At 41.5% G+C, this 24,427-nt stretch overlaps 1 protein-coding gene across 2 annotated transcripts; it reads right to left on the bottom strand.

Moving 5' to 3' along the window:
- Nucleotides 1–22,310, bottom strand: NCOA4 (nuclear receptor coactivator 4). 2 transcript variants are annotated; one of them, XM_029932129.1, is made up of 10 exons: nt 22,207–22,310; nt 7,874–8,028; nt 6,525–6,665; nt 6,277–6,365; nt 5,602–5,710; nt 4,039–4,131; nt 3,363–3,506; nt 1,264–2,259; nt 725–865; nt 1–368 (listed from the first exon to the last, which is right to left on the bottom strand). In XM_029932129.1, the coding sequence occupies exons 2-10, from the start codon at nt 8,012–8,014 to the stop codon at nt 363–365; spliced, it is 1,860 nt and encodes a 619-aa protein (XP_029787989.1). In that variant the 5' UTR covers nt 8,015–8,028; nt 22,207–22,310; the 3' UTR covers nt 1–362. The 2 variants fall into 2 exon arrangements, with proteins under 2 accessions (XP_029787989.1, XP_029787988.1); XM_029932128.1 differs by lacking the exon at nt 22,207–22,310 and adding an exon at nt 13,966–14,052 and having other exon boundaries at nt 3,363–3,509.
- Nucleotides 22,311–24,427: the final 2,117 nt, after the last annotated feature.

Raw genomic sequence — 24,427 nt, forward strand, 5'->3', positions numbered from 1 at the left:
TTCATTTTATAAACTACAGTGTTTTAATGTACTTATAGGAACAACCCAATCTAAGGAGCTGTGGAGGCTTATGAAAAAGACCTAGCCACCAAGATGCTGTGCTTCTAGTGGAGGGTGAATTTAAGTTAATACTTCTGTAAGAAGGAACTGAATCACCTCAGCATCGACAAACAGCCTTTTTCTTTTACACAGTAACTCATAGATGACTTATTTCTCTTCACTAGTTCAAAATTAGGCAGGAAAGGAATGAAGCTGACTGGGCAGGCCCAGAAACACAATGATTTGGCAAGCCACACAGTCACTCGGCTCATGGAGGTGTGATAATCTGCAGAAAAGTTGCTTGACTTCAGTGTTCCATCTCTTCACATCTGTAAAGAAAGCCCACAGATTAAAAATCCCTTCACTATAGGATAAAAGCAAATCTCTCCCCACCTTAAGCTCTAATTTCTCAATAAACTATTAGAATCCACACAAGCTCTGAAAATTCCCGACTGCTGTATCCTCTTGAAAGGTCACATTCAGGGGTGTCCTAGTTATTTCATAAAGCAAGTTCAAGTGAAATACCTGAAACTGCTATGATCCCCCGGGCCCCCCTTGCCTCATACACATACCATTAACAGGAAAGGAGTTCAATGGGCAAAGTATGAATTCATACAGAAGACAAAACACAAGCTGCTAAAATCTGTTTTGTTTTGTTTTGAACACCAGTGGCCTGTACACCCACCTGTAAAGGAGTTCGATACAACCACTTTTCTTTGTCAACTTTAAGCTGCATACAGGCAAAGAGGTCACAAACTGCTGGGAGGCCGTAACGGTCTTGGGGAAAATTACGTTCCTCCTGCAGGGGTGAATTAAGTAATACTTCCTGCAAGAAGACAAAAAGGCAAAAAGGGTGGGTTGTTACAGGACAACTGTGAGGCAAGAGACCAACTTAATTCACTTTCTAAAGACTGTAGTGTCTAAGGAATAATGCTGGCCATTTTGTAATAAATGTTGGCCATTATCTCTAATAAGCCACAGCAAAGGTACAGCTGTTTAATCTTTTCCATAGACCGCCAATAAAACAGGCTGGGTGGGGACTGGGAACCTGGAAAATGTATAAAAATTTCAGTCTGAATAATTACAAATCTTCCATTCTTTTCTAATATGGCATCAAAATTAATACTTAGACCGAACAACGTTAACATATTTAAGGTTGGGATTAAGAAAGTACAAGTCTATTAAATACATTTCAAATGGTGTTACTGTGATGGCTGTGCTCACCTTGGCCTTCTTTCGAAGTAGCCACTTGTCTTCCCCTGAGGATAACTGGCTGAGGTTTCCCATCTTGCTTCCTGGCAAGACCTCGTCAGTTGTGGCCGAGAGGTTCACAAGCTTCTGTTTGCCAGCTCTGTCCTCTGTACTAGGCACTTCCTTGGGACATCCTTCTCTGCGGGAGGGGGTGATGAGCCACTCTGACAGGGGACTGCTCCTTATGACTTTGAAGGAATTGACAATACTAGAAGGAGCCACTGCCTTTGTTGTCTTAGCTTGTTCTGTTGCCTCTTTTCTGGAAGGACAGAGCCACGCACTCAGGGAATCTATATACTTCTCAGGCTCAAGATTTGGTTCCACAGGCACACCATTTTTATCTTTCCCTTCTTTCTTCAGAAGCCACTTACACAGAGCTTCCTTCTCACAGTTTTCATCACACACACACTCTGCAAAGCTCGTACAGGGCTCATTGGCTCTGCACACCTCCTCTACTTTGCATGGCTCCTGATGGTTCTGGACAAGCCAATCCTCAGTAATCACGCTGGGAGTGGACAAGGGTTTCTTAGCCTCTAAGTGGTCATTCAGGCACTTCAGATTGCCCAGGTTTTCAATCTCCACACCTTTGGGCTGGTTGCCCCGACAATTGGTACAGGAATCGGGCTTGACAAGCCAATCACTTGCACTGTAGGGCTCCTGGAACACCTGGAACAGGAGCTTAAACTTCTCACTGGCTTCACAGCTGCTTTTGCCAGGCTTCTCCAGCTTTGGGGATTCCTGAGGAGTCACCAGCCAATCAGAAAGATCCATCTCATCTTGATCAAGAAGCTCCAGATCTCCAACTTTTTCAATTTCAATGGAGTAAGAATTGGTAGTAGAATAGCTATTACGCTTTTGGGAAGTTGGTTTTTCGGGGACCTCTTGTTGCTGACTCTTGTGGAGCCAGTTCTCTAAGCCCTTCAGGTTGCCCCAGACATTACTGAAGAAACTGCAGGCTCTGGCAGAAGTCTACGTAAGAAGCACATGGTATTAGTTCACCAGTATGTTATGACTGCTTTGGGGTTCAAGAGTTCTACATGCAAATTTATTGCACTGCCCAGTGTTTCTAAATTTAAGTACGTATGGCCAACACACAAAGAATTTCTCTGCTGGGATATTAAAATACATCATTGAAGAACATAATTGTGGTTTTTTAAAAACTGAAACATATTAAATATAAACTAGGAGGAAGCATCTGTAGCATATTTGATAGAAAAGTAGCTAGGAGTTCTACATAATATGCCTTTATGAATAAAGAAGAAAAAATGAACAAATGATATGATTAGGCAAGTCATCAAAGGCTAATAAACATGAAAAATACTCAACCTCCATAATCAAAGAAACTTCAAAACAAAAGTAAAATTGTTACTTTGTATCAAATTCAAAGAAAACAACAAAGCTTATAAATGACTACTGCTATTGGACAAGTTTCAGAGAAGGACGCACCCTCAATATTCTGCATATTCTTCTGAATATAAACTGCTATCAACTTCTTGAAAAGCCAAACTGGCAGTGCAGTGCATATCAAAAGTCTTAAAGGGTGTGCAGAATTATATTCTAGAAAAGCAATTTCTAAATTCCTAGGATTTTACTGTTAAGGAATTAATCAAGGATGTGCACAAATTAACTCCTGGCTGTTCAGAGGAACTTTGTTTATACTCAGAAAAAGTGGAGTTTAAGTTATAGCCAATCAATAAAATATACCATGAAGGAAAAAATAAACTATTTATGGAAGAAGTTAAATGAAAGAGAAATATATTTGTGCTCTACTGGAGAAAAAAATCTTGCTAGCCAAAACGACTTACAGATTTAAGTATATGTACACATAAAATAATGGAAGCATATGAATGAAAATGTTAAAAGTTCCCTCTGTATGTTGACGTTATGGGTTTGTATTTCTTTATAGTTCTCTGTTTTCTAACTTACCTATAGTGAAGAGGTATCACTTGTAATAAAATGTCATAAAAGTATTTCAAGACTAGAACTAAAAACTTAAACACATACTCTAAATGTTAAAAACTAAACCCATATATTACTGCATCTACTCAGAAACAATAAAGGCAGCAACACACCTGACTATTCTCCAAGGCCTGCTTCTGCGTGAGCCAGTCCTGGAGGTTGGTGCTGGGTATGTAAGGAGCCTGATGACGGCTGGCAGGTTTGCTTCCCAGGAGCCATTCACTGAGAGAGACAGCCACGGTGCTGGAGGCGGCCTTCTGCTAATCACATAATACCTCACTGCTTAACAAGGCAGTGCCAAATGCCGTCAAAAGTTCACCAAGAAAGGATACCCAAGTTTTCTAATTTTGGCTTCCAGCTGACCCTGTACAAGTCACATGACTTCCCTAAGCCTCCATCTTCACAGTTATAAAAGAAGCAGCATACCTCATCTCCAGGGTTCTTCCCAACACAAAACATCTAGGAGCCTATATTCACATTCCCTTAAGAAGTAAATCTGCTCTATGAATTATAAAGAGAAGGTTCCCCAAGAGAGAACCACCCCAATCAGAGAGCTAACGATAATTTCTTATGGATTCTTAACATTGGCTTTCTCTCTTAACATCTATAAAACCTCTAAATTTCTGTCATTCAGTCTCAAAAGGAGAATTTAATTGCATAAACTAACTCAGTATCACTTGTGTCTTTTTATAAATAAATGGTAGCCAAAAAAAAAGTGATTCAGTCAAAACCCAAAAGAAATATAAGCCAAGTAATAACTCCCTTGCCAGAAACAAAATGACATTTTACCTGTTCTGGCAATGGGATATAACCTCTTTTCTCCAGGAAGGGCCCAATATTTGATGATGAATTAGCATGAGTCATCAGGTGCTCAGGAATTTGCTACAAAATAAAAGCAAATTAATCTTTGAAATGCAAATTATGCTTTCATTCCAAAAAAAGTGACACTTAATTCCTAAATGTCAAACACAGAGCAAACCATTACCATTTCACTAAAATATTCTTTATGCTAAACTCAATGACCTACAAGTAGTTATGAAATCTGAGAATTCTCTATCTACTACATAACTATTATCATACAAGAGAATTCACCAGAATTGGTAGTATTACTGCTTTAAAAAAAAATTTTAATGTTTACTTATTTTTGAAGGATAGAGAGAAACAGAGCATGAGTAGGGGAGGTGCAGGAAGAGAGGGGAGACACAGAATCCGAAACGAGTTCCAAGCTCTGAGCTGTCAGCACAGAGTCCAATGTCTGGCTTGAACTCACAAACCACAAGATATGACCTGAACTGAAGTCGGATGCTTAACCAACTGAGCCACACAGGCACCCTTATTACTGCTTTTAATAAGACCCAAGTGAGAACATGTTTGGTTCTTTAAAGACCATTCAGGGTGCACTCAGTTGGTTAAGCATCCAACTTTGATTTTAGCTCAAGCCATGATCTTGCAGATCATGAATTTAAGCCTGGTGTAGGGCTCCTCATTGACAAAAGAGACAGCTTGGGATTCTGTGTCTCCCTCTCTCTGCCCCTTACCTGCTGGCTGGCTCAGTTGGTAAAGCATGGCAACTCCTGATCTCAGAGTTGTAAGTTCAAGCCCCATGCTGGGTGTAGAGATTACTTAAAAATAAAATCTTTAAAAAAAAAAAGTGTGGCCTTATTTAAAGAGACACAAGATTGGGGCACCTGGGTGGCTCAGTCAGTTAAACATCTGATTCTTGGCCCAGGTCATAATCTCACAGTTTTGTGACTTTGAGCCCTGCATCAGGCTATGTGCTGACAGCTCAGAGCCTCAAACCTGTTTCGGATTCTGTGTCTCCCTCTCTCTCTCTCTCTGCCTCTCCCCTGCTTGTGCTGTCTCTCTTTCTCTCAAAACTAAAATAAAAAGGGGCGCCTGGGTGGCTCAGTCAGTTGGACGTCTGACTTCGACTCAGGTCATGATCTCATGGTTCGTGAGTTTGAGCCCCACATCGGGCTCTAGGCTGACAGTTCAGAGCCTAAAGCCTGTTTTGGATTCTGTGTCTCTCTCTCTCTCTTCCCCTTGCCTGTTTGTGTGTTCTCTCTCAAAAATAAGTGAACATTAAAAAATGAGTAAAAATAAAATAAAAAGATTTTAATAAAATAAATAAGTACAAGATGAATTCTGGAGATTATCAGTGAATCAGTACCACAATCCAAGAACCACCACAGCCTAATGTTCAATCAACTTACTCAGAACATGAAACTTCTGGTTTACAAAATTCTCAAGAAAGCCACTATTCACAGTAAAAATGTGGTATTTTAAAGACCATCTAAGAGTCCACAGATCTGAGAAGTGCACTATGAATTATCTGAGGTTAACACTACTCACCATGGTCTTGAGGGACCCAAATGTGGTGATGGCCTGGCGCAGAGCACTCGTGTCTGCTTCGAAAAGTAGGACAGTCGAATCTTCGGGTTTGAGGGTCAAATTGCCCAGCCTGGAGAAAAAAATAAACAAAATCTGACTATTTTTAAGAAGTAACTATTTTAATCTAAAACAAAGCCAAACTGTGAGTAATCTGAAATGACAACTTTTCTAAGAAACTCATCACGGGTAGATGACTTTACTATGTACCACCCAGTGTAATATTAAATAAAGTAGGATGACCTTATCACAGAAAAAGAGAAGTCTTAAGTTAAATCCAAAACAAACAATGAGTTATAAAATTGACTTTTTTAGGGGCGCGTAGGTGGCTCTGTCAGTTGAGTGTCAGACTTTGGCTCAGGTCATGATCTCACAGCCTGCAGGTTTTAGTAGTCACAGGGTTTAGCCCCACACTGGGCTTTTGCACTGACCGCACACAGCCTGCTTTGGATGCTCTGTCTTCCTTCCTTCCTCCCTCCCTCCCTCCCTCCCTCTCTCTCTCTCTGCCCCTCCCCCACTCCTGATATCTCTCTCTGCCCCTCCCCCACTCCTGATATCTCTCTCTCTCAAAAAAAATTGACTTTTCAAAAAACATATCAAAGCCAAAGAGCCAAAAGTCAAAACAAAAAACATCTTTACCTCTCTAGGCACACAGAGACTTGATTGGCTAGATCTTTGTTTTGCGTGCACTCCAGTTGATGAATAAGACAATTGAACTGGCCCAGTAACTGTAAGAAAAAGATGAAACCATCTAGCCACACCGAGTATATCCAAGTTAACAAGTTAGCACTTGAGATTAAACCTCTATCTGATCTATATTAATGCTAATTATAGGAAAGACATTCTCTGGAAACCAAAAGCCACAGTCAAACCAATTACCACCTTACCCAGTAGAGCTGTTGGGCCTGCTGCTGAAGTGTCTCCTCTTTAAGCTGATAGATGAGATCTACCTGTTCATACAGCCACACCTCACGACTTCGAAGACATTCCAGGTGACGGCTTATGCAACTGTGAATCTGGGCTTTGACCTAGAAAATGCATACCTTTTAGTTTCACTACTGTTGTAAGCCCCAAGAATAGTGTTTCCCACAGAATGGTGAGGTTCTTAAACTTTGGGCAGGTCACACATCCTTTTGGTTACCCAGTGACATCTATGGAGCATCTCCCCAGAAAAATACATATTATATACTCAAAATTTTGCCTCTACTTTCAGGGTTTAGGTCCCAAAGCCCACCCATGAAGCCACCAAAGCCCCATAGACCCAATGTAAGAATTCCAGCCATAAAGACATTCATAGGCTCTAAACTCCTTATTCAATACGCCTTCCCTCTGAAGAGGAACCGGTTTATTTGGGTGGCCTAAGTAATCAAGAGAAAATAAAATAATATGTAACATTGATCCCCCTCAGTTTTCCATATAACTTGAAAACCTATAGTCTTACAAATTCATCAGTGCAATAAGACAGGAGTATTAACTTAATAGCCCTTATCTTTTTTCTCACTCTACAAATGAGCAATCCATTTACAGTAAGCCAATTCAGTAAAGAGATGTGCAGCTACATGTCAATAGCTAAGACCATTAGGGCAGACAGTTTAAGTAAAACTATAAATTAAATGTTTCTGGAAGCATAAACAGAGATTCAGAAAAGGACAAATATAAAAATCCTAAGGAAAGAAATCAAAACGGCCATAAATTATCCATGAGAATTCACATAAGAAACAATTTTAAAACAAATTTTTCTATATAATAAAGTTGTATTTCAAAGTCATGTAATACTTGGTCTTCCCACTCACCAACAGAGTACTATTAGGTCAATGGAACAAAAAGGTTTCATTCTGGCTTGTTCTAACAGATAAAGTTATTTATAGAACCACGCCACCACCAAGTTAAAAGATGGCAGGGGACATGATGAAGTGCCACCCTTTATGCATCAAGGACACAGCTGAGCAGTAGTGCTCATTCATTTTGTTATGCTTTATTGATGGCAGTGCTTGGCACAGGGACCACACACAATGCATGCCGATCTTAACTCTTTATGGTGGTACAAGGTTTTCCAGATTCTTCTACCATCTGTTTAGTCTCCCTTGGGGATCAAAAGTATTAACATTTCAGGCATCCCATCCAAGGCATGGGGTGCGACTTTCTGGTTGGCACTGAGAAGTCAAGCCCTTGGCCATGTTCTAGCCAGCCCTGTGCTAAAAGCCCAGACAAGGGAAGAAAAAAGCGCACATCACACCTCTCGCAAGTTATCTTTAATGTGCTGTTCAGCCCGGAGAACTCCACCAATAGCAAGCTCCAAGTCCCTCCGTGCATCACAACACCTCAAAAGGGGTTCTCTATTACTGCAGCAGCCACTCTGGTCCTGGGAGGCACTCATTCTGCTCACTGTTCCTTTGAAAGAAAAAAAAAAATCTAAATTGCACTGTAATTGCAACCAAAAACAACCTTTCAATCATCCCCCAAATGAGCGTTACAACCAGTTCCCAATAACTAACATAATTAGATTATGTCCACCAGTCAAGCCGGCACATTGTATATCAATAAATACTGTTTCTTCCTTCCTGCTCAACACTACTGCATTCCTGCCATTTAATTCTAGGCATCTATAGTGACACTTGCATGTGAACAGACTGTTCCTTAAAAACGGTAATTTTCCTAAACTGATACAGCAATATATAGCCTCCAAAAAGTTAAAGGAACACTAGAATATAAATTTCTATTTATAACACATATAAAATCACAGGGGGCATGTGTTCTTGTCTTACAGATTTAGAGGTGAAGACTAAAAGGTCTCGAAGGATCCATAATTACTTTGGAAAGAAGCTACAAACCAGTAACTTGGTAAACAGAGTGTAGAACATTGCTTAGATCTGGCATATACCTAAATTTATTGAGAAAAAGGAAATTTTAATGTATTTCCCCCTTTTCTCTTTTAGATGGAATTTTTTTTTAATTTAGGAAGAACTTAGGGATGGGTTCATAGCAAAGAAGTTCTCAAGAATGTAAATCTAACAAAACACTTTCATAGGATTCTGATATAAGGGAAGTGCTTAATAAGCATTGGTGTGGGAGCTACAGGGAGTTTTCTAACAATCCTAGGTTTACAAGCAATAAGAAACAGAAGTGAAAGAACAGCACATAACCAAGACATAATATGACACTGAGATAGAAGAGCCTTGGAAAAACAATGAAGCAAAGCTTGACAAAACCCCTGGAAGACGTTTGGTGTCTATCATGGACAGACCTAGAATCAGAGATCATTTCTAAACATTTAGAAAAAAGCAGTAATCAGTGTAGCCCAGCAGGGGTGTGATACCAAAATTATTTCCTTCTTGAATAGTTTAACTAAACTGGCCACTCAACATAATCCTGCAGCCACAATCTATCTGGATGCTTTACAGTGCGGCCTGTGACAAGGTTATACACTGTCTTCGAGGACAAAGTGAATATGAGCTAAATAGAACTACAACTGAATGGGTTATTTTTTTTACAAACAACTCAAAGGATAACAGACCGCAGCCAGCCTGTGAAGTTTTTAGAGGTATGTTTTCCCCAATTACTCAACTGTTTTCCCTAAGTACATGTATAAAAATAGAAGACAGACATTAAAGTTGGGGTTAACACAGGATTTTGACGAAAACAGATTCCAAAACAATCTCTACACAGCTGTTAAATCTTATTCAACAAAACATAAATTTTAAAAACTTGAATGGGGGAAGACAAAGTAAAAGAGAATAAAATGTTTTTAAGAGGATGAAGATTTTTAATTAAGCTCTACATGAGGTAGCACTGTACAGGGTCTAAGAAAAATAACAAACTATTTGCATTTACCAACAGTATCGCATTTGTCACAGGACTAATCTCTTCCATGTTTATTACATTAAATTTGAAATTTTTTTCTGAATAACACACTTTAGAAAAGGCATTTAGAATATGGAAAGGGACTCTAAAACCATGAAAAACTTCTCCAGGAAGGGAAGCTGTTCAGCCCAGATAAGAGAAGTTTCTGGGAGAACATGATTACTACATTCAAATACTTGGCGACCTGTCAAAAAAGGCTTAGATTTGTTCAGGATCACCCGTAGGGGGTAGAGGAGGATTAACATGAGACATCTGAGACTATAGATGAAAGAACTTCCTATCGGTTCTGAAAGCAAGGACCTTCTCAGAGAAGGTTGCTCTGAGCTCAACAGCCTACCCAGTGTAGAGTCCTCCAAGTGGCTGACTCCTCATCTGAGACAAAGCGAACTCTGGCCTAGACTGCATCTTCATGCCTAGGGTTAGGACCAGATAGCTAGCTAGAAGCTAGAAAGGGACAAAAGCAGTGTGATCCCCACTTTCAGAAATAAAACAGTGGGAGGAAGAAGCCTAACAGGCTTTCTTTTGACCATCTCAGGAAATGATCCAAGTGAGGAACTAGAGATCCTCTAAGAAACTAAAAGCAATTCAGGAAACTTTCTAATTTCCAACTGTTGTTTTGTTACCTTAGTCTGTTTCCCCATAATGACTTTTTAAAAAAAATTTGAGAGAGAGAGTGTGTGTGTGCGTGGGGGTGGGGGGAGAAGGGCAGAGGGAGAGAATCTGTTCTTGAGAAAGAGGGGGTGCAAGTGAGTGAGAGGCAGAGAGAGGGAGAGATAAGAGAAGTGAGGCTCATCCAATACAGGGTTTGTGAGAGAGAGAGAGAGAGAGAGAGAGAGCAAGAGAGAGAGAGGATCTGAAGCAGGGTCCATGCTTCAGCATGGAGCTCAATCCCATGACCCTGAGATCATGGCCTGAGCTGAAGAAATCAAGAATCAGATGCTCACCCAATGAGCCACCCAGGAGCCCCTCCCCGTAAGGACTTCTAAAAAGGAAGGGCTTCCTTAACTAAATTTGAGAGGAATCCCTGGGGGAAATTTTTTCAACCCTCAAAACTCCAACACCAGCTGTAACTACTTTGCTAACTTTTTTTTAATTTAATGTTTACTTATTTTTGAGAGAGAGAGACAGACAGAGCATGAACAGAGGACAGGCAGAGAGAGAGAGGAGGAGACACAGAATCCAAAGCAAAATCCAGGCTCTGAGCTATTAGCACAGAACCTGATGCAGGGCTTGAACTCACAAACTGTGAGATCATGACTTGAACATAAGTCAGACACTTAACTGACTGGGCCACCCAGGCGCCCCACTACTCTGCTCACTTCTTGTTCACACTGAAAGCTGCCATGTCTTGAGCACAGGAATTAGTGTATACTTGGTGCACACTGTAGGGACTCTGAAAATACCTGTGCCACACAGTGAAGTGCTGGCTTAAACTTGGAGAACTGGAGTGTCACCTCATTACAAGTTACTGCACTTTGCACTTAGAGTTCTATGCAAAGCATGTTTAGTTGTCTTTCCAATTATTAACCAAATCTGACCTGTGCCAAATTTCCCATTCTTAGGTCTTCACCATTTGTGTGGAATGCCACAATGCCTGGCACAGCATAACATTTAATCAATAAGATTAAATTAGAATGCACATCACAATGTCTAAACTCCAGAGCTCTACATATGGGTGGCAAACTGAAATCCATCTAAGTGCTGACTGTTATTACTAGATCCCTCAATCACAAGTACCATGCAACTGTCTAAAAAGAACAAAATATGGCAAATTGGGTTTTCTCCTTATCAGCTATGGACAGAAGGCAGGATGAGATTTAAGTTACAAAACTGATTTTTCCTACATGTTTATCACGTTTTCAAATTAAAATGAGTGCTATCCTTCAAAACAGTCATCTTGTTAATAAGGATCTTTAGAGCCCATTTGTCAGCCACTAAGAAAACCAGTTTCATTTCCTTCTGGTCAGTACCAGGATGCTGGTCTCTCTGCTGCCTTGGGCTGTCTCCCTCACCTCCCTGTGCAGCAGTGGAGGGGGCAGTCAGCTTCTATAGCCTAGATCCCAAGAAAGTAGTTCTGCAAAGACTTGCCTTTTTGTACTGCAGGGAGGAGGAAGCCCTCAGAACCGAAATTAAGAGCTCCACTACACAGGTGAATTCAAATCACAATGAGGTAAAGCCTGACCTAGCTTTATGAAAGCTTTATTAAATGTCACATCCAGAGAGACATGTATGAAGTAACTAGTTCATATAGTCATTTTCAACAATCCACCATTTGTTTCAGATCTGAGAGCCTATTGTGCCTATTTTCTTACCTTTAAAAAGACTGGACCAAAAATCAGCTCTCATTCTAAAATGCAAATCAATTAAAGACTATTTAAAATGTCTGTTTTTATTCATCTTTATAATCCAAACCACTGCCCTACCACCTTCAAAAGAAGACTGTCTTAAATGCATATTTTCTGAGACAAAGTCTAAAGTTTAAGTGCTTCTAAAACTTCCCTGCCTTGGGGCACCTGGTGGCTCAGTCGGTTAAGCGTCCGGCTTCGGCTCAGGTCATGATCTCATGGTTCGTGGGTTCGAGCCTGGCATCGGGCTCTCTGCTGACAGCTAGCTCAGAGCCTGGAGCCTATTTCAGATTCTGTGTCTCCCTCTCTCTCTGACCCTCCCCTGCTCGTGCTGTCTCTCTCTGTCTCTCAAAAATAAAATAAGAAACCTAAAAACAAACAAAAAAAACCCAAAAAACTTCCCTGCCTCTAGGATTCCTGTCCTAGATTTGAGGGTAGGAGGAAGTAGGAGGGAAAGACACACAAACCCTTCAAATAAAGCTCCAGGAAAATCCAGAATTCTACAAACTATATATGCCATCTTTGCACAGTGGTTTGCACAAATCTAATTATGAAATCTAAAGACCTTGAAACCAGAATTGAGCAACTAACCACAAATGAAGCTAAGTCATTATCATATGGTTTAACCATAAAATTTCCAAAAAGCAATAACCCTCTTGTGACCAACACAAACCACAATTTAAAGTTGAAAAACTCTTTGACACCTCTTCAGTAGACTATTCTCATTTTACAAATGAAGCCACAAAAGGCCCAGACAATTTAAATGACCTATCTAAAGGACCACAACGATAACAGGTTTGGGATTAGAACTAAAGTTCCTAAGGTCTAGTCCGGGATGCTCTGTGAACAACTTGTTCTTCTTTTAGTGTGTGATCACTCACAAATTATTTTTATTTACCAATTCTAGAGTTTGAAATTAACATTCCAAAAACAACAACAAAAAGAAATTAACATTCCAATGGGATACTATTGTACTACTGAAATAACTTCCGTTAAGATTCTGTCCATTTTCATAGTCCTCAATCAATTAAGACAGTTTTTCAGAACTTTCTTCCTTGGAAAATGCTAACAAAATAAATAATGCTCGTGCACATCATGACGTGTTCAGAATAATCAAAATACTGCCAAGTACCAGTCCCAAACATGAAGAACACAGCAGCAGCCCTGGATCCTGTACTGAATCACAATCACTCAGAATTCCATCCGTCTGTCTGAATGAAGACAAACCAGGTCATCTCTAACTGCACCTTCCAGCTCTCAGTATTTGTCACCCTACCCACCTGACTTCCTCTCCAAAAAACAGTGGTCCTCTTTTTAGTTATTTTCCTGGCATCCGAATCATTGCTAGAAACCCACACACTAAACAACAACCCACAGCATACATCTATGTTTTATGGATTACTAAATTTGAAATACTGCCAATTTAGTTATCTTTGATGAGACCATATATAATGGACCGTTTGTACAAATTTTCAGGGAAAAAAAATCATGAAATAATAGTCCATGTTCCATTTTACCATGAGACATTTCTTCTTCACTTCACACGTTCTTTCTTGTTAAAAAAAAAAAAAGGTTTTTTATTTCACAATTCATTCACTCAAAGGCTATATATATATATTACCCTAGCCCCAGCCCACGTTTAAATCTTTATCAAGATAAGTATTTTTGAAATTCAGGATCTGATTCTCCGTAACTTTTTATACCTCGCAAATAAAGGTTAATGCCTGAAGAGACTTAAACAAAGATAATAATGAAATCACTATAGCATATTTCAAGATTAACACTTCAGAGCTCACTGCGATAGAATCGGTCTACCTTTATACAACTAATTACAAGCAATCCACCCCAGTACATCAACTTTCCGAAGCAGTAACTGAAAATGGACCACAAAATTCCCCACCTAAAGCCAAGACTTTTCTAGTTCAAAAGCAACAATGACTCATGCAACTTTCCAGGTTCCCCAACACTTTCTAAGAGCATAGTCGCCCTTAGGAAGCCGCAGCCCGCAGGGTCACCTCTCAGCACGCCTGCGCGCAGCCCGGGCCACAGAGCCCCTTCCCCTGCCCAGAGCGGCGAGCCGGCTCCGAGGGCTCCCGTTGCCGCCCTGGGCTGCCCGACGTACCCCGCACGCCCAGTCTCTGCCACGCCACCAGCCAGGTGAGCCGGAGGCTGCTTTATCCTGGACTCAAGTGCTGAAGGTCCCCGAAGCCACGGGCCGCGCCCCGCCCCACCCCTCCCACAAGTGGCAGCAGCCCCCGGCGGCCGGGAACGCGCACGTCGGCGCCGGGGGCGGTCCTGGAGGCTCCGCCCATCGGGACGCCCCCATCCTGCTCTACCACCCTGAGGTCCCCCGCAGCCTCTCTCAAAGCTCCACCCCCGCCCCGCCGCTGCCGGAAGCCAGGGGCCTACAGACGCCAGGGGCTCCTTTCCAGCCTCTCCTTGGCCCTGCTTCTCCAACCTTTATCCTGTGTCCGCCGCGCTCCGTGCCCCAAATCGTCAAGACTTCTAGCACTTAAGGGTTTTGCTGCTAATCATAACTGAGAAATAATAAACGTGGGTCAGTCAGAAGGCTTACCGAGTTATTTTTGGAATGTCCCTTCCTAGTAGCCTGTTTCCTGAGATCACCACTGTCAGCCTAGCTGAGGTTCGGCCCTTGACTTTTGTTCCAGACCCTCCCAGACATCCCCTCATATGTGTGACACACCTCTACCTGTACCCTAGTGTCTGTCTCTCACAGCAATCACATGCTGGCACACGGCCAAAGTCCAGTGCCGCTGTTAAGACAGTCATGGATGCTCTTCATTCAATAAAAGCTTGCTTATAGAACCTACCAGATGCCAAGTACTATTCTAGGTGCTGAGAATACGTAAGTTAAAATGAGAGCGTTACCTAGAGAGGCACGAATACAAAGAAGAGGATGGACTCTGGAGCTAGACGATTTGACTACAAAACTTTGCTTCCCACTTAGATGCTAACTACAGGCAAGTCACTTAACCAATTTGTGCCTCGGTTTCCTGGTCTGTAAAATGGGGACAATAATAATGGACCCAACTCAATGAGAATTACATGAATTGATACATGTAAAATGTTTAGGACACTACCTGACAGAGTATTCCTATATGATTATCATGTTAATGGTACTTCTAGTCTGGTGCCCTTTGCTCCAAAAACAATCCTTACAGCCTGCATATCCAATCAGGCCAGAAGACAAAATAAAATCTAGACAGCTCAAGTCATTCCCTTGCAACCAGTTTTATTAATGTAAAATACTTGCTCTTGTATATGAAATGATTTTTATAAATAATAAGAGTAAAGCAAAACCGCATGACAAAAAGAAAGCACAAAATGTCATGACCTTCAATTAAGCATCCCTCAGATTTCAGATGAACAGAGTTTGTGGAGGCGCCTGTTTTATCTATGATGCACAAAGTCTCTGGGATCAGATTTCAGACACTCATTCCCCAACAGAATGAGAAAACAATTTCTTAAAGTTTTTTTATTTGTTATTATTTATTTTGGGTGGGGAGGGGAGGCAGGGAGGGAGAGAATTCCAAGCAGGCCCCATGATGTCAGTGCAGAGCCTGACACAGGGGCTCAATGCCACAAATCATGACACTATGACCTGAGCCAAAATCAAGAGTCAGATGATTAACTAACTGAGCCACCCAGGCACCCCTATGGCCCTTTGTACTTTAAGTCAAATGGCTAGAAAGGAGGAATTCTCAGTCTGTCAAACTATAACTGATGTCAAAATTTTTATCTTTTAGGTGTCCCTGTAAAATACAATGTGCATAAAATAGAAACTATGTTGGCCATCACCTACATTGCTGATAATCCCTACACTCGTCTAAAACATCCCAACCAAGGCCTCCACACACTAAATGCTCCAACCCTCCCTCACTTGAATTCCCAAGTTACAGTTACTGAAAGTCAGTGTTTGTTCTGTCAGCTTATGCCAACAATGATGTGATTTATTAAATTATTACATAAACATAAGAAGACTGGGGAAGAAAAAAATCATAAATTCTGCATTCAAACCACTTTGCAAGCTCCTTAAGCTTCATTATTTGCCCTTGCATCTTTATAAAATGATTATGTTCTAAAAGGCATTTTACCTTTCTTCTGCTTCAAGATTTCAACAATAATAACAATCTCAGAACGAATGAACCATCCACTCCTAGTAGATCATCTAAAGAGAACATAAACTATAACTTTCCAATGACTCCCCACTTACCTACAAGATATAGTCCAAATTTCTAATAAAGGCAATAAAGTTCTCTATTTTGTTGTTCCAACGTGATTCTCCCGTCTCTCCAGAGAAACCCCCACAGCACGATCTGCTACACAGCTGTTCCATGCAAAGTCCAGGCTGGTTCACCTTGTCCAACTTGGCTCTCCCAACTCTCTATGTCAGCAGCACCAGCTCCCTTCTCCCTCCTGTCCACTTTCTAACTATGCCCAAGTTGCCACCACTATGAAGCCTTTCCTGACCAAGCACCTCTCTCCTCAATGGTTTTAGCCAACAGAGTTAAGCTGCTGCCTCCTCTGGACTCACTATATTCTGTATAGGTTTCCAGCATGACACCTGTGACATGCCACTCATTACATGTTACATGCCTGCCTCCTTAGCTTGAAGATTCCCAAGAGAAGGTATCATGTCTTACTTGGCTTCGTTCACCCTTATGCTCAACAGATGGCCTGGTAAGGGGGTCTTGGCATTAACCCCCTTCACACACTACACACTCTACTGAACTGACTTAAAGAGAATGGTGTTCCTGGAGTTGTGCAGTGCTGTGACCCTAAACTCAACAGAGGCTTAATATATGTTTGATAAATGAACGGATAAATAAATGATAAACAGATGTCCAAGTTCAGACTTACAGAATAAGTATGGCATAATCCTTCTTTAAACACAGATAATCACTATGATGTCACACTAAGGCCTGCATTAATTCAGAAAGGTTTTTCAGAGGTGGAAATGATTCTAACAGAAGGCTTACTTTTAGTTTTCTTTCAAACAAGACAAAACTGGCAGGGTATTGCTGCTGAAACCATGATCCCAGGATATGCACAGAGAAGAAGTATCTTTCCTGACACCAGATCTATCAAAGCTCAGCTATACAGATTCACAAACATCAGCAAAGCTGAAAGTTAAAGGGGAAATATTAACTGTATTTATAGCCAACTCTGGATATGTTTTTTTCTCAAGATTTTGCAGTACCACAGAAATTCTAGCTGACACAACAGAAGTTTGGTAGGCTTTCAGAACTGGGGCCCTGCCCTATTTTCAACTTGAAAAGTCTGGGCTATAATACAGTCAAGGAGAAGAAAACATGTTACTCATCCACTATCACCGTAATAATAACATTTTATCCCTGATTTTATGATAAATATCTTGTGTATTTTTCCCACAAAAGTGAATATGTGCTTTATTTCCCCTTCTCTAAATCTTGTAGGACTAGCAATAATGCCAAAGTCAAACTCAAAAGATACCTAAGATTATGTTCTTATGAAATCAGTAATTTTCCAAGTATTAAAAGACTTAACTTCTTATCAGTGACCTTACTGACAATCAAAAACCTTTTAGCCTGGGGCGCCTGGGTGGCTCAGTCGCTAAAGTGTCTGGCTTCAGCTCAGGTCATGATCTCACAGTTCCTGGGTTCAAGCCCCGCATCAGGCTCTGTGCTAACTGCTAGCTCAGAGCCTGGAACCTGCTTCAGATTCTGTGTCTCCCTCTCTCTCTGACCCTCCCCTGCTCACACTGTCCTTCTCTCTCAAAAATAAATAAATAAAATTTTAAAAAATAATCTGTTTTTAAAAAAAACCTTTTTAGCCTATTTTGTCAACTATTCAGTCCTTCACTGAACCAAATTATCACATTTGTAGAGGACTCTAGGTAATGGTGGATAAGAGGATTGGAAGCCTCAAAAGTGCCCCCAAACATACTTCTAGCCCCAGAGAAGAATATCTTGATTCCACTGAGTAATCAAGTCAGGCAAAATCAAGGATGACAACTTGGGATAAGAATAGCTAAGAGAATTATAATGAATCATTCATATTAGAAGCAAAAAGAGTGGTCTCAAAATAACAATTTTATTCGCGTGCCAGTGAATCTACCTAATTCAAAAAGAATGATTACCATGTCAGGCTCTGAGGTATTGTAGGCTAGATGCAATGTTATGACTCAGTGTTATAATTTAACAAGCAAAGACAAGCTGAAAAGGACTATAGGGCAGTTCCTTTAACTGACAAGCACAGAAATTCTATTTAAAGCTCCTCAGTAGAGTAACTTGGCTCACTTATCAGCCTAGGCCACTGACATTGTTTGTGGGCTCTATGTTGAAACAAAGTACTCAGACATACCTATAACTGAAACAAAGCCTAAATGAAAATGTAGACAAAAGCTTTAATTAAGAGAGCTAAAAAGTAGCAAGAAGAGTAATGAAAATGCCAGGAACATCTATAATGCCTTCATGAAACTGTTCTTAAGCCAAGACATACATACTGGTTCGAGGCTTATAGTCACTTTAGACTTGCAACCTAACTGGTATATAAACAGAAACAGTGATTCCACTAACTTCAGCAATGCCTCAGAAAGTGCACTCTGAACCAGGAACACACTCGATTGTATATCATGCATAGTGACAAGACTTAATCCTCTGAGGCTTAGTACATTTCTTTTGAAAAAGTCAACGGTTAATATATTTTATTTTTTAAATTCCAGTGTGGTTAACATATAGTTGTATTAGTTTCCAGTGTACAATAAAGTGATTTAATAATTACATGTATTAACTCAGTGCTCATCAAGGTAAGTATACTCTTAATCCCCCAAAGACTGATTAAGTGTAAAGCACTTAGATATGTAATGCCTAACACACAGAAAGAGTTATATAGGTATTAAAGTTTCCCCCATTATCCAAAAGTAGAGCGTTCCTATGTGACCTTTCATTAAGTTAAAATGGCATAAAGTGAAGAAGCAATTACTATTAATTTATATGGAAAATTTTTTGAGCATTCCCAGACCCCAAAAAGGGTCCCCCTCTGAGGATTTTCTGCTACCTTGTGACATCTTTCTAATGGATGCACAAAATAAATGGAGATAAAGCACTAATGCTCACAGACACAGTTCAAAGCTGTGGTGGCCTGCTGCTGAGATGCCGAGTGCAGTTCCCAGGGAAGGAGCTTGGCGGTGCCACTCTAGCTGCTGGGGTGGCATGCTGCCTCTACAATGGCTCACTGCAAAACACACGCTGAACACTATTTTCCCTTTTCACTGTTTTTTGTAAAAGCAAAACTCCTCTTTGGATTTCTTTGGCAAGCAAAAGAAGATAATGAGTGCAGGTCTTTTGTAAAAGCAAAGTGGCATAACACAAGCTTTAAAAAAACAAGGGATACCTGTAGCTATTTTTATCACTTTTGGCCAGAGAATGGGGTATGATAATAAAGCAAGATATTTTATTATGTAGCTCATCAATTCAATAAGTCACGATCAGCTCCAGGATTCCTGCCAAAACCTCGTGACTGCTGCCCACCCCGCCTCTTCACCTACTCCTCTCTCCCGCTGGCTCAGTCCAGCCTGATTGCCTCCTTGCTGCTCCTCCAGCATACCAAGCAGGCTTCCACCTCCCGGCCCTGGCTTTTTCTTCCAGATATTCTCATGCCCACTCCTTTACATCCTCAGGGGATCTGCTCACTTCCTCAGGCTGTCTTCTCAGTGAGGCCATTCTTCACTATCCTGTACAGGCTAAATCTTCCTTCCACAGTCCTGCTTGATATTTTCTTTTTCTCCATAGCCCTTATGACAATCTGACATGAAGAAACCATTTATTTTCTGACCCCACTTCAGAAAACACACTGGAAGGTTAAGTTCCACACAGGAAGGAACTTTGTCTTTTTCTTCACTGTTATATAGTAGGTGTTCTATAAATATTTGTTCAATGAATTCAGTAAATATTTAATATATCTTTGTACCAAGGCTTTCTTTTACACATTATCTCATTTAGTCCTCACAAATATTGAAGATACATATTACTACAATTTTAAAAATAAAGAACCTAAGGGGAGGGGGAGGAGGAGGAAGAGAAAAAGGGAAGAGGAGAGAGGAGGAGAGAGGAGGAGAAGGAGGAGGAGGAGGAGGAGGAGGAGGGAGGAGGAAGAGGAGGAACCTAAGGATTGATGAGGTTAAATGTATTACCTACAATCACAAGCTTCCAAGTATAGGAACCAAGATTTAACCTTAATCCCAGGTCTGAATCTTAACTCTTTAGCCACACAATGTTAGAGGGGTCATTTAAATATTAAGATTTTATGTATTCATTCAACAAATATTTATTGAGTGCTTAAGCTGACTGTACTTATAATAGTCTCTGAAGAAAAACTGGTGAACTTGCAATCTAGAGGAGAATTTGTGCCACTGAGTCACCAAAACCTCAGCAGGAAATATTAATTCTTTGAGATAAGAGACTGAGAGTTAAAAATCCATCAGCAGCAATGATGACTGGTTCTGAATGTTTTCCAATATGGTAACCCTTCCCTTCCTCTAGGAGGGAAATTATTATAAAACACTAGCCAAAAGGGTTTCGAATGGGGGTAAGGATGTGTCAGAATATCCTGCAGTTTTCTGAAGCCCCTACACAAGTTCCTCGGATTCTGGAACAGAACAGCTAAGCTGATTTAATAAAATGGGGTGGAAAGGGAAGTCCTACCTAATTCTAAAATAAGATATCTCCTCCCCTGCCCCTCCCGTGAGAATCACATTTTCCTTCCCTTACATGGCTCACCATGTTTTTCCACTTTTGAAATACCTGTTTGCCCAACCGTGATAATGTAATTATAGAGGTTTATTTAAACACAAAAAAACATAGGGCACCTGAGTGGCTCCGTTGGTTAAGCATCTGGTATCGGCTCAGGTCATGATCTCGCAGTTCGTCAGTTTGAGCCCCACATTGGGCTCTGTGCTGACAGCTGAGAGCCTGGATCCTGCTTCGGATTCTGTGTCTCCCTCTTACTGTTCCCACCCCTCCCTGACTCACATACTCTCTCTCAAAAATAAATAAACATTAAAAACACAAAATCCCATAAAACTTTAGACCCCTATGATTTTCCCTGGGGACAAAAGACAAAAGTGTTATAAAAAAAGGGGAAGGAGAAATAAAAGTAAGAAACATTACTGGGCTAGACCTTACATGTATTATTTATCTTTCTTAACAAATGGACAAGCTAGCAAACATTCCGAAAAGCAAACCAAGTAACTTCCGTAAGCTACAAGATCCATGCACCACCCCCCATTTCCACTGGACCATCCGGGTAAGTCTTCCTCAAAGGGTCTGATAGCCTTTCAAGTTCAGAAATGTCAGGCTAGGACACCAGTGCAGAAATGAGCCAACTATACCCGTCTCACCCTAACCCCAGGAAGTAATTTAAGAGTTCCATACGACCACATTTCCAAATTACCAAATGGGTGCTGGAAAGCTAAAGCTATCCAAAAGACAGTTATGCTATGGAAAACCTTACCCTGATTAAAAGACGCCAAAAAACGGTACTGTGAAGAGCTCTGCTTTTGTGATCTGCCAGACTCTAGTGCCCTGACTGCTGTCATTCTTGATCGCATCATTCCTTGTATCACATGCCACGTAAGACTTTATATTACTGTTGCCCCGCCACAGGAATTTAGTTTTACAAAAATAATTGCTGTGCCCATTTGCTTTCATTGCTATAGCCTCAACACCCTGAACACATAGGCAATGAATAAATGATTGTTGGTGGAATGAATCACGGAATGAGCAAAACTTGCTCTTCTCATTTGTTAAAAAAGAGAGAGAGAGAGAGAGAGAGAGAGAGAGAGAGAGAGAGAGAGAGAGAGGGAGAGAGAGAGAAAGAGAGAGAGAGAGAGAGAATCAGGCTACCTCTCGGGCTGCAAGGAGTATTACAGGAGATGGTGGGTAACGCTGTGCTGGCACACAGACGGCCATAAAAAACATGATCTTCCTCGCGTTTCCACCCAACAGTGCAGGCATGGATATGCTCTGGGCCCCTTCTGGAAAAACGAGAGCCTCTCTGCTCCCATGAGACCCTAGCGAGAGCGAGCAAAACCGTGCAGCTGTCACTCCCGGGGCCGGGAAAGGCGGAAAGGCAGAAGGTGGTGGCCCCCGGGCTGAGAGTGTGTTAAAGCCGGGGAGAGAGCAGCCTCCGGCCAGCCGACAGTCAAGAAAAGGTGACCCCCGGACAGGACGGGTCGAGGGAAAGGCTGGCCGGGAAAGGCAGGCCCAGGCCCGGTGGCCAAGCGATCATGGCGCCCTGGAGCAGCCCAGAGTGTGAGGGCTGAAGGAGTCGCGCAAGCCCTGATGGCCACTGCGGTTCTTACCAGCTCCAAGCGCAGCGCCCGGCGATCGGAGTGGAAGCTTCCCCGGAGAGACACCGGCCCGAACAAGTAAAGGGCCGAAAGGAAGAGTTCTCGCGAGAGCTCAATCTTCCTCCCACGCCTCACGCCATACGTCTGACAGTCTCGCGAGATCTCTGCTCTGGTCAGGCCAAGCCCTTGTCCGCCCTCTAGAGAGCACGGAGCGCAGGCGCACGCTCTTTCCGGGCCCTGGAGGTCCGTGTCCTTTCGCCCTTTCTAAGTAAATCAGATTAAGTGAAGAAAACGTGTTGAAGGCAAACACTGTGCCAAGGATGATACTGATTGTCTCGTACCATGGGTAGATTTTAGCTTTAATAAACAGATGCAAAAATGAATGTCAGAAGACACAAAAGGACAAATCTTGTATGATTCCACTTAACGCAAGATACATAAAGTAGTCAACTTTAAAGAGACAGAAAACGAAATGGTGGTTGCCACAGGCTGGGGGAGAGAAGTTATTGTTTAATTAGTGCAGACTTTCAGTTTGGGATGATGGAAAGTTCTGGAGAATGAATGCTAGCAATGGCTTCACAACAATGTGTATGTTCATAATTCTGCTCAATAGTAAACTTAAAAATGGTAACTTTTATGGTCTGTATATTATGCTTCAATTTTTTTTAATTTTAGTAAGTAAATGTCAGAGTCAGATTCCAAACCACATCATCTGACTCCAAAGTATATGTTTCTTTACACCACATCACACCACACTGTACCTCTTCTCAAAATTTGCCCAGTGTAGCATTACCCACATTACAACGTTTTTATTTATCTGTGACCAGATATGAATATAGGAATCTTTCTGTGTCAGTTTTGACAGAGGTCTTCAATACTTAGTTCTCTGCTCCCCATGTTTCCCAGCAAACTGAAGGACCATCCAAGTAGGTAGGTATGACCCAAGAGTTACAAGGAGTAAGGCAATCTCAGCAGAAAGCAATGGGAAATATGGGTTCAGATACAGAAACTAAAAGGCAGTTGGAGCCTGTATTGGAAGAGGAGCTGTGGAGAAGGAGGAGCAGGGCATGTTGGAGAAGCCCACAGAAGCCCCATGAGGAAGAAAAATCACCCTAAGGAGCCAAGACTATCCCTGACTCCTAACTCTCCTGCTCTCCTCCTCAATTCAGATGCAGACTCTAGATTGATACATTTTTTGTAACTAAAAGTGATCAAAGCACTTTTCAATTACCTTAGGACCAGAAACACTACAGGGCCTTCCTGAATTGCACAACTAGTCCACATAGCATATTTAAACAGGTAGGGTTAAGGGGCAGAGGAAAAATAAAACTCTTTACTGATTGTCCACAGATTGTTTGCTTATTTGTGATCTGTCACGTACACACACTAAGCCCCAGGGAAGCAGGGACCTTGTCTCCCTGGTTCATTGCTGTACCCCCAGGCCCAGAGCATTACCTGTCCCAGGCACTCAGTAAAGACCTATTGAGAAAACAAATGTTCTCTAATACAGAAAATGCAAGAGATGATCAACATTGTCCCTGTTTGGGGGTGCCTGGGTGGCTCAGTCAATTAAACGGCCAACTTCAGCTCAGGTCATAATTTCATAGTTCATGGGTCCGAGCCCTGTGTCAGGCTCTATACTCACAGCTCATAGCCTGGAGCCTGCTTTGGATTCTGTGTGTGTCTCTCTCTGATCCTCCCCCACTCACATTCTGTGTCTTTATCTCTCAAAAAAATAAATAAACATTTAAAAATTAAAAAAAAAAAAAAAACATTGTCACTGTTTTAAGCCCCCAAGTTTTGGAGTAGTCTGAATGGAGCAAAAGATACTACAGCTTTGTAGTCAAGTCATTTCCATCTACGGGGCAGAGTACCTGGCCTTTAAATACTCCATCAGGATGTACATGGTTTTGCAGGCACTTCTTTGAGGCAGCCCTACTCTAAACTGCCCTAACCTCAGGGTGCCTAGCTGGCTCAGTTAGTAGAGTATGGGACTCTTGATCTGAGGGTCATGAGTTCAAGCCCCATATTGGGCCTAGAGCTTACTTAAAAAAACAAAAACAAAAAGCTGTCCTAACCTCAAGCAAACACAGAGGTGTATGAGGGACACAGTATGGAGCATGCTCCCTGAAGAAGAAGAAGGAAGGATAAACATGAAAAAATCTTTCTCGGGGCACCTTGGTGGCTCAGTCGGTTAAGCCTCTGACTTTGGCTCAGGTCAGATCTCATGTTC

The sequence above is a fragment of the Suricata suricatta genome, chromosome 2, assembly GCF_006229205.1.
Source record: "Suricata suricatta isolate VVHF042 chromosome 2, meerkat_22Aug2017_6uvM2_HiC, whole genome shotgun sequence".
In the NCBI taxonomy this organism is placed as follows: domain Eukaryota; kingdom Metazoa; phylum Chordata; class Mammalia; order Carnivora; family Herpestidae; genus Suricata; species Suricata suricatta.

Coding starts and splice junctions, on each gene's coding strand:
- NCOA4 (XM_029932128.1), bottom strand. CDS start 8,014: ATGAGTGCCTCCCAGGACCAGAGTGGCTGCTGCAGTAATAGAGAACCC. Junction 6,666..7,873: donor TTAAAGATAACTTGCGAGAG/GTGTGATGTGCG, acceptor TGCATTTTCTAG/GTCAAAGCCCAGATTCACAG. Junction 866..1,263: donor TACTTCGAAAGAAGGCCAAG/GTGAGCACAGCC, acceptor GTCTTCTTGCAG/GAAGTATTACTTAATTCACC.